A 9,880-nucleotide genomic window follows, 5' to 3' on the forward strand; every position below is an offset into this window, starting at 1 on the left:
GCTTGAACCTGGGAGGGGGAGGTTGCAGTGAGCCGAGATTGCGCCACTGCACTCCAGCCTGGGCAACAGAGCGAGACTCTGTCTCAAAAAATATATATATAAAAAGAAAAGAAAAGAAAAAACAAAGACTCCCTTCCTTCCAGATTTTTTTTTTTTTTGAGACAGGGTCTTGCTCTCCATGATGATAGGGTGACATCACCGTGATGCAGTGGCACCATCATAGCTCACTGCAGCCTCAAACACCTGGGCTCAAGTGATCTTCCTGCCTCAGTCTCTCAAGTAGCTGGGACAAACTAAAAGCACATGCCACCATGCCCAGCTAATTTTTAAAATTTTTGTAGAGATAGGGTCTTGCTTTGTTCCCCATGCTTGTCTTGAACTCCTGGCTTCAAGAAATTCTCCCGCCTTGGCCTCCCAAAGTGCTGGGATTACAGGTGTGTACCACTGCACACAGACCCCTGAAGTTTCTTTAACTGTAGTGCACTGCTATTTCAGAGTAGGGTAAAAGGGATACAAACAAGGGCAGCTGTACTTGTGTGTTAGGGGAATTCTTGGCAAAGGCAGTGAAAGGCTGCATGGCATAAACTTACTAACTTGGAATGGCTGGCCTCTTCAAAGAGGGCCTTTAGCTGTGTAACATGACGTCCATTCATTTTCCACTGGAGAGAAAGAAACTAAGTAAAAAAATGTGTTGAAAATGTGTTGAAGACTTAGTATAGGATGCGGAAAGTCAAAAGATCCAAATTCAAGTTAGAGGATTGTGACTTTAGGCAAGTCATTTAATTTCTTTGAGTTTTAAATTTCCTCCTCACAAAGTTATGGTGAGAATTAAAATGTTACAATGTATGTCAGCACACACTAAAAGCTGCTAAACAAATCTAAGCTGTAAGTTAAAAAGTATTTTATCTACTTCCCTCACACTTCCAAGAGAAAAGAAATGCTGTCAATATGAAGGATAAGTACAGAAGACACAGGTCTTCTGTGTCTTCATTTCATGACCCAAAGGCATGTGAGTATAGTGCTAGATTCAGATAAAAAAAAAAAAGGAAAAAAAAAAAGAAAAAGAAAACTAAGAATTCAAAGACATAGCTTTTCAGGGCTGAGGCAACAAATGTCATTTCTTTTTTATTTCCCCTAGAGACAGGGTCCCAACTCCCTATCTGGGTCCATTCAGGCTGGAGTGCAATGGCACGATCCCAGCTCCTTACAGCCTCGACCCCCCAGGCTCAAGCGATTGTTCCCCTCAGACTCCTGAATAGCTGTGACTACTGGGCGCATCACCATGCTTGGCTTGTTTTTTTTGTTTGTTTGTTTTTTGTTTTTTTTTTTGAGACAGAGTCTTGCTCTGTTGCCTAGGCTGGAGTGCAGTGGCACCATCTAGGCTCACTGCAACCTCTGCCTCCTGGGTTCAAGCAATTCTCCTGCCTCAGCCTCCCGAGTAGCTGGGATTACAGGCGCACGCCACCATGCCCAGCTAATTTTTGTATTTTTAGTAGAAGTGGGGTTTCACCATGTTTGCCAGGCTGGTCTTGAACTCCTGACCTCAGGTGATCTGCCCGTCAAAGTGTTGGGATTACAGACGTGAGCCTCCGCACTCGACCATAATTTTTTTTTTTTTTTGAGACTGAGTCTCGCTCTGTTGCCCAGGCTGGAGTGCAGTGGCATGAGCTGCAACCTGTGCCTCCCAGGTTCAAATGATTCTCCTGCCTCAGCCTCCCGAGTAGCCAGATGACAAGCGTGTGCCACCATGCCTGGCTAATTTTTGTATTTTTAGTAGAGATGGGGTGTTTAGCCATGCTGGCCAGGCTGGTCTCAAACTCCTGGGCTCAAGTGATCCACCCGCCTTGGCCTCCCAAAGTGCTGGGATAAGCCACCATGCCTGGCCTTTTAAAAAAGTTTTTTAGTAGAGTCAAAGTCTTGCTGTGTTGCCCAGGCTGGTCTTAAACTCCTCAGCTGAAGTGATCCTCTTGCCTTGGCCTCCCAAAGTGCTGGGATTACAGGTGTCATCTTGAGAGGTCAGCTTCAGTACCCTTGGAAAACACCAGCCAAGACTTTGTTTTTTCTTTGTGATGGAGTCACAGTGGGGACAGACCCAATACCTGAACTCTTTTTGCTCTTGCCAGCTCTAAAGCATAAGCCCTTCCGCAATGTTTGCTCTTGCCAGTGCCCAAGACCCGCAATTCTTTATCCTCTTACCTGAGTACTGCTGTGGCATCTGTGGTGGACTGCAGGGAGAGGGAGACTGAGGCATCTGGTACTGCTCAGAGCCAGGGGGTTGCAGAAACCCTACAGAAGGGCTGGGAAGACAGAGAAGAGAGGAGTGGTGAAGCAGCAGAGGGACGAACACAGCTCCTGGCAAACAGCTGCTGCTTCCTGGTCCTCCCCTATGGGAAGCAGAGGCAGCTTCAAGCCATTCCCAGACCAATTTGCCACGCAATTTCTAAAATCACTCATCAGTTCAAAGTTAATTATATGTATTTGTACTTGATCATCTTTCAATTAGGAAGCTGCTAATCAGTGCTACAGATGGAATGTTAGCAACACATGCTCTTCTCAACACTGTGGAAACACCAGACACACATACATGCACATATGCACACACACAGATTACAAGAAACACAATAGAAACACAGACAAAGAGAGTGTCACAGACACAGACATAGAGTGCTAGAGAGAGATGGGTAAAACAAACAAACAAACACAAAAACTAAGGATTGCTAATTATTTTTGAACTGAAAAAAAAAAAAAAGTCAGCCAGGCACAGTGGCTTACGCCTGTAAACCCAGCACTTTGGGAGGCCAAGGCAGGCAGATCATGAGGTCAGGAATTTGAGACCAACCTGGTCAACATGGTGAAACCCCGTCTCTACTAAAAATACAAAAATTAGCTGGGCGTGGTGGCGCGTACCTATAGTCCCAGCTACCCAGGAGGCTGAGGCAGGAGAATTACTTGAACCCAGGAGATGGAGGTTGCAGTGAGCTGAGATTGTCATTGCACTCCCAGCCTGGGTGACAAGAGCAAGACTCCATCTCCAAAAAAAAAAAAAAAAAGGAAAGTCAAAAACAAATATAGTCACATAAAGACAAATAGAAAACAAACTCAAAACAACCTGGAGACATATATAGAAAAAGACAAAGGTAAATGCACATACACTGGGAGACAGGCACATAGAAACACATGGAGGTGCCCAGACTCCAGTTCTTGTTCCACAGCTGCCTCTAACTAGCTACGTGAATTTAGGTAAATTTTTTAACAGCCCTAGCTGGAATTTCCTTTTAAAAATGAGAGAAAAAATGAAACAAGGGGTGTCGACTAGATAATTTCTAAGGTGCCTTCTACCACTAAAAATTCTATTCATGATGACCTATATTCAGGTATATATAGATACAGAAATAGATACATCATCAGTTTCATTGATAAACAGAAGTACATGGAAAAAGTTACACATCACAGTCCAAAAAATTTCTTCTCTTAATGATGAGCAGTCTCTATCCTCTAGTTCTGAGTCCCATTCTTTTGAAAAATAAAAATGGAGGAAATCATAAATTATAAGTCTCTGAGGCAGGAATTTTTTTCTGCTGATAACCTCTTATGCAAATGTCAAATCAGTAAGTGAAAAGGAGAATGAACTCCCTCATATTCTACCTGAATTAGGGAACCACTGGGATCTTTACCCCTGCCTTTCTTAGGCCAGTGGAAACAAAACCATGACGCAACCATTGCTGAAGGTCTATGGGAGATGTCCTGGCTCTCTGGGAGTCCTCACCTCGTACCGTTCTGCTGAGCAGGTGGGATCATGCTATAGTACACTGGTACCCCTGCTGCTGGGAGGCCTCCTTGCACAGACTGGCTCGCAGGAACCAGCATGGGTTGCTGGAAAGGCGGCTGGACCACATTTTGCGAGTCACTACCCACTGGAACCTGGGTGAGAAAGAGAAGAGAATGACTACTCACATTCGCATTGAGCTCATCCACAAACAGCCTAGTCGTCACTATATTGGGGCATTACAACTTCCTTCCCTACCTTACAGCCTCCTCCTGTTCTCCCCATCTGCCTAAAGAAAATGTTTCCAGAGCTGTCTCTATTTCTGCCTTCTCCAAATACCACCCTTGGGGCATGTGACATAAAGAAAGGAGCCTGATTTCCTTTAGCCACTACTTTCCTGGACATATACTCATTCCATGGCTGTATAAAGACCAAACAATTTAAATATTCTTCTCAAACTCCATGGGCTGTCATAGGAAAAAAACCTAAACATTCTAAGGGAAAGTAGACAATATTTTAGTATTGGAGTTTTTAGTATGGATGACCCTGGGAGGCTCTCCTTTTCCTCATGCCAAGGACTAGGGTGATCCTTCCCAATGCAGAATGCACCCACTTGGTAAGAAGGCAGTGGAGTGTACTGAACCACCAGGCCTTGCATCTGGCCCCCCATGCTGCTCCTCTGGCTGCTGAGCAGGCCCTGGTTCTGTGGCTGCTGGACCCCAATCATGCCTTGGTAAGCCGCCTGCTGCTGGTTAGGCATCATGGGCTGTAAACCTAGAGATGGGCAAGGCAGAAAATACATTAGTATGAATGTTTAGGAGGTCACGGTTTATCTGTAATTTCTCTTCTCCATTCTATTTTATCTTTTCTTTTTCTGGAGAGCCTAGGTCTGTTTGTAGGACCCTAATCATTCCTGCCCCTAGACCCACCTTCATTTTAATGGAGAAGGTACTTCTTTCTTTCCTGGTGTGCCCTTCCCTTATTCACTGCCTTCTTAAACCAGTGGTTTCTCTTACCAGGCTGCTGGGATGGCTGAGGCAGCTGTTGACCACGTTGGGGGCTATAGGCCACCGGGTGAGAGAGAGGTCGATATTGCTGGTTGGAGTTAGGATATTGTCCAGGGGGATAGTAAGAAACCTGGATCTATGGTGAGAGGAGACAGATGTGTGAGAAGTCCCTAAAATTCAGCCGCAACATCAGCATACTACTATAAATGCCTCAAGATTGATGGCCAGAAGTATGTAAACGGAGGTATTTTGGACCTGCAGTTGCAGTAAAACAAGGATTTATGTTATATAGAAAGAAGACTTTCTGGCTAGAACAACTCTCAAGCGCAAGGTAGGGAGAGGTATTCCCTCTGGTCTTTATTCCTCTAAACTAGAGGAATAAAGAAAGTATAATACGAGACAAAATGAATTAAGTGATTTAAGCTGGGAACTGGAGCTGCTCACCTGTTGAGGGGGCTGCATGTACCCCTGGGGTGGCAGAACTTGCTGAGTAGGTGGTGCATGGCTAGAGGTGGAATAGTTGGAAGTGGGGAGGGGCTGACCCGTGGAAGCCATGATGAAGCTAGTCTGCTGAGGGTGCTGGGAGATAAGTGGGGTCTGGAATAGAGCTGCAGATGGGTCAGCTGCTTCAGTAGAACCTTGGCGACTAAGGCTCATTTGTCCAAAGGGGTTGCTGAGGTCATCTGCCTGTTGAGAGAGTATAAGACACAAGGATTGGGGCTGTATCAAACCTCATGTCTTTGGCTTCAACACAGAGAGAGAGAAATAGCAATGCTTTTTACAACCTTCTTTAAAACAATGTGGGATAGTCCTACCTCTGTGCTGTGCTATGAAATGAATAGCTGTTGAAGCTCAACTCCAGAGCCAGTCTCTCTATCACATATGAGGTAACAACGGTGACCCTGATTATAGTTGTGTGCTTTTTTGTTTGTTTGTTTGTTTTTGAGACACAGTCTCATTTTGTTGCCCAGGCTGGAGTGCAGTGGCTCAATCCCAGCTCACTGCAATCTCTGCCTCCGAGGTTCAGGCAATTCTCGTGCCTCAGCCTCTTGAGTAGCTGGGGTTACAGGCTCCTGCCACCAAACCCGGCTAACTCTTGTTTTTTGTTTGTTTCTTTGTTTGTTTTTTGAGATGGAGTTTTGGTTCTTGTTGCCCAGCCTGTAGTGCAATGGTGCAGTCTTGGCTCACTGTAACCTCCGCCTCCCGGGTCCAAGCAATTCTCCTGCCTCAGTCTCCCAAGTAGTTGAGGCATGTGCCACCATGCCCAGCTAATTTTTTTGTATTTTTAGTAGAGATGAGATTTCACTATGTTGGTCAGGCTGGTCTCAAACTCCTGACCTCAGGTGATCCACCCACCTCAGCCTCCCAAAGTGTTTGGATTACAGGCGTGAGCCACTGCGCCAGCCTAATTCTTGTATTTTTAGTAGAGACGGGATTTCACCATGTTGGCCAGGCTGGTCTTGAACTCCTGAACTCAAGTGATCAGCCCGCCTCGGACTGCCAAAGTGCTGGGATTACAGGTGTGAGCCACCACACGTGGCCTATGATTGTTGTTAGGGTTAGTCCCCGGGAAATGGGAGCAATGACACAATTACTGTATATAGAAAAAACAGGACAAACTAGTGGGTTAACAAAAAAGATTAAAGAGTCTTCCCATTTCCTGTCTTTCTCATGCCCCCAACCATAAAAAGGCCCCTACATTGCCACAAATCCTGTTTTTATAATAAAGGACCCAGATAACACCTTGAGTGGATCATGGGTAGCTAGGTTCATGTGCCTTCACAGCTCTGCCTATGCAGCAGCAAGACTGGGGGCACCCACTCCTGCTGCTTATCTCCTTACTCCCTCTGGAGGTCATTTCCACCTTTGTTCTCTGACACTAGCCTAGAGTTCTCCTGTCCTTCAGAAACTACTTCCAATTCTCACCTCCAAAAGGAGGGCAGAGTGAGTGACTAAGCTGGAGGGTAAGACTGACTGGCCAGGCTGTAATTGCCTTCTCTCTCAGCTCTCTTTCCTAAGCAGCAAGGGTGATGGTGTTCCATCTCTCACTTGTATGGTGACAGGTTAGAGTTTGTTAGCTTCCTCTTCCCTTCTGCTCTCTGGACAGTAATTCTCTCTCTCTCTCTCACACACACACACACACACACACACACACACACACACACACAAAACCAGCAGAAACCAAAAGACAATGCTTTTCCGTAGTTTCATTCCATTTTCAGGGATCTGATCTTCAAGTCAGCTCTTTTGCCACTTATTGGGCAGGAAAAGATGACAAGTGAACTGGATTGCAGATTATTTTGAACTCCATATTCCAGGACAATCAAAATAGAAATAAGAGGTAAGAGGAGGGAGGGGATTCTAGTGAAAAAGCAGATGTTAAGACAGAGCAAAACAATTCAGGGCTCCTACAACTATGACGGAAGTTATCAACGATGAGGCAAATCAGATCTTCAAAGGATTTATAGAGTACAAACGATTTAAATAGCATGTGCTATGCAGTGGATGAGGATTTTTAAAATATAAACTGATAGCAAAATAGGGGAACAGTTTTAAGTTTTTGCCAGTGATACCAGAGAAGTCTGCAATTGCTTTTTTTTTTTTTTGAGACAGTCTTGTTCTGTTGCCCAGGCTGGAGTGCAGTGGTGCAATCTTGGCTCACTGCAACCTCAGCCTCTCAGGTTCAAGCGATTCTCCTGCCTCAGCTTGTCGAGTAGCTAGGACTACAGGTGTGTGCCACCACACCCAGCTAATTTTTGTATTTTTTGGTAGACATGGGGTTTCACCATGTTGGGCAGGCTGGTTTTGAACTCCTGACCTCAGGTGATCTGCCCGCCTTGGCCTCCCAAAGTGCTGGAATTACAGGCGTGAGCCATCACGCCCGGCCTGTGTTTTTACTTTTAAAGGAAATTATAGAGAACCATTCTGTATAGAAAAAACTGGGTTCCTCAGACATGCCCAGGGAGCAAATTAGATTTAGGATGTACATGGTAGAGATGAAGAGCCTAGGTTATACCAACATCCAATTTCATTCTCTGTCCTGAAACTCGGGGGAACACAGTGTCCCTCTGTCTTACATTTAAGCATCTTTTGATGTGCTGTGATGAGGCCATTAGCATGGAGTATAGTTCAGCCTGTGCTGGCCCCTCAAGAAGAAATAGCTTTCAATATACCCTCCAAAAGCACAACATACTTACAAGGCCATCACAGACTGACCCAGACATACCCACAGATACAGGCCACACATATACGAGACAGAAAGGGGGAATGGAGTTTATACCATGTTGTACTGCTGGGGCGGAGAGACTGGCAGAAGGACTTGGGGACAGGAGCTTGGAGAGAACTGAACAGGCTGCGGAGAGGGCTGCAGAGCCGGGACTGGCTGTGGACCAGCAGAGAGGCATGTGGAAAAGGGAAGAGAAAAGAGAGGCAGGGAGTGGGGCAGGGGGTGTGGGCAGAGATGGGGAGGGAAAGGGAAGGAACAATAAGGTTAATAATCATAGAAGAAATTTCACATGAGTAGCACGACTGCTGAGCAGGTAGGTGACCAAGCCCGGGACAGCCTGAAGATTTAACATCTCTTTGACAAACAGACAATCTCTCTTATCAGGGTAGACCTGCTGTACTCCCTTCCCCATTAGCCATTCAAAACTGTGCAGCTGTTGTGAGCAATCTGAGGACTCTCAGGGTCAGGGTCTGCTGTCTGATTCCAAATACAGCTTTTCCCAAAGCAGTTTTTCTGAACACACAATCCTGGGGAGCATGATCATAACCCTCCTTGACTGCCCACTTGAGAAGGGATTCCTGTCTGCACTGCTGCACTGCTTCTGCAGGAAGGGTCATCCAAGGTCTGGCTCAGCTGCTTCTGATTTCACACCACAGCTCTCCTAGAGGAAATACTCATTCACAAGGATCATCTCCCTCCCAAGGGCAGAGAAGGAAAAAACACCCAAGATCGTGCCTGCTTCTGGCTACTTCCTTCCACTCCATGATTGCTCCTCCAGGCTATGACAGCAATATGAAAAATCCACCTCCACCCCACAAGCAAACAGGAAAGATTTAGGAATAAAATATAAATAGCTTAGCTTTAGTTTTTGTCCCTTCAGTCCCCCTTCACTAGCCTCAAGCAGGAGGATTTGTTTACTAGGAACACAGAATGTTCTAAATCAACTAGTGGGTAGTTATTATTTTTTCCTTCCCTTCTTCCCCTCCAGGCATTTTGATCACCTCATCAGTTCTCTAGTCATAGTCCCTGGTGGTAGGAGAGATGAGAGAAGGAGAGAGGCAAGTAAGGGGAGAAAATAACATTTGTATATATTATTTTATTACATACATTGTCTCATTACAGCCTCACACAAGAATCCTATAGGGAGATATAACTTGTATTTGCAATTTAAAAAGGCTCAGATAAATTAAATCACTCATCTAGGCTTACACAGTTAACATGGCAGAGCTGAGATTGAAATCTAGTTCTGCCTGGCATAGTTCTTTCTACTCCACTCTAGTAGTGGGGAGGAGGTGAAGGAAGAAGTCAAGCAGAATTATCTAAGCACCTTCCACAGGCTCCTCGCTCCACATTTAGAGAGCATTAAGATGTGTGGGGCCACGGTATCGATATCCTCTCCTGCCACACATCTCCAGAGTTTCTCTCATAGAAGGGACTAACAGTTCAGGAGGCAGAGTACACAGAAGGGACTAGCAGTTCAGGAGGCAGAGTACAGGAACTAAAAGACTCCCCAAAGAGGAGAATACTCTGGAGGTCTCAGCAGAGGACCTGATACCTGAATTAAATAAAATGTAAGTAATTTTGGTTAGGTAAAATTATGGAGAATCCACTGTGTGACCTGGGAGAGTTGCTGCTGTAGCCTTGAAAATAAACTCTTAGCTCTACTGGCACACCTATTTTTCTGTCAGATAATGGCATTCCAAATATAACTGATAGACAAGATGCTCAGCATTAGCTGCTTATGCTGGTGGCTTTCATAGACATTTTCTATTATCCCAATTCTCTTCATTCTTTTGGAGAAGGGTCTTTCTTGGATCAGGGCATATATATTCTGGGGGGAAAAGGACAGTAAAGTGGCAAAAAAAAAAAAAAAAAAAAAAA

The 9,880-nt window shown here is 45.2% G+C and overlaps 1 protein-coding gene across 4 annotated transcripts in view; it reads right to left on the reverse strand.

The window, feature by feature from the left end:
• The window catches only part of R3HDM2 (R3H domain containing 2), a 165,215-nt gene that overhangs the window by 10,982 nt on the left and 144,353 nt on the right, over window positions 1–9,880 (reverse strand). For 2 of the 4 annotated variants that reach the window (XM_011988548.1, XM_011988546.1), the window contains 6 exons: window positions 8,054–8,155; window positions 5,218–5,460; window positions 4,783–4,909; window positions 4,380–4,540; window positions 3,767–3,921; window positions 2,197–2,297 (listed from right to left, as the gene is read on the reverse strand). In XM_011988548.1, the coding sequence (XP_011843938.1) occupies window positions 2,197–2,297; window positions 3,767–3,921; window positions 4,380–4,540; window positions 4,783–4,909; window positions 5,218–5,460; window positions 8,054–8,155 (889 nt within the window). The remainder of the gene's footprint in view (window positions 1–2,196; window positions 2,298–3,766; window positions 3,922–4,379; window positions 4,541–4,782; window positions 4,910–5,217; window positions 5,461–8,053; window positions 8,156–9,880) is intronic. The other 2 variants (XM_011988547.1, XM_011988549.1) reach the window with 1 other exon arrangement.

The sequence above is a fragment of the Mandrillus leucophaeus genome, unplaced genomic scaffold (assembly GCF_000951045.1).
Source record: "Mandrillus leucophaeus isolate KB7577 unplaced genomic scaffold, Mleu.le_1.0 Scaffold332, whole genome shotgun sequence".
NCBI lineage: Eukaryota > Metazoa > Chordata > Mammalia > Primates > Cercopithecidae > Mandrillus > Mandrillus leucophaeus.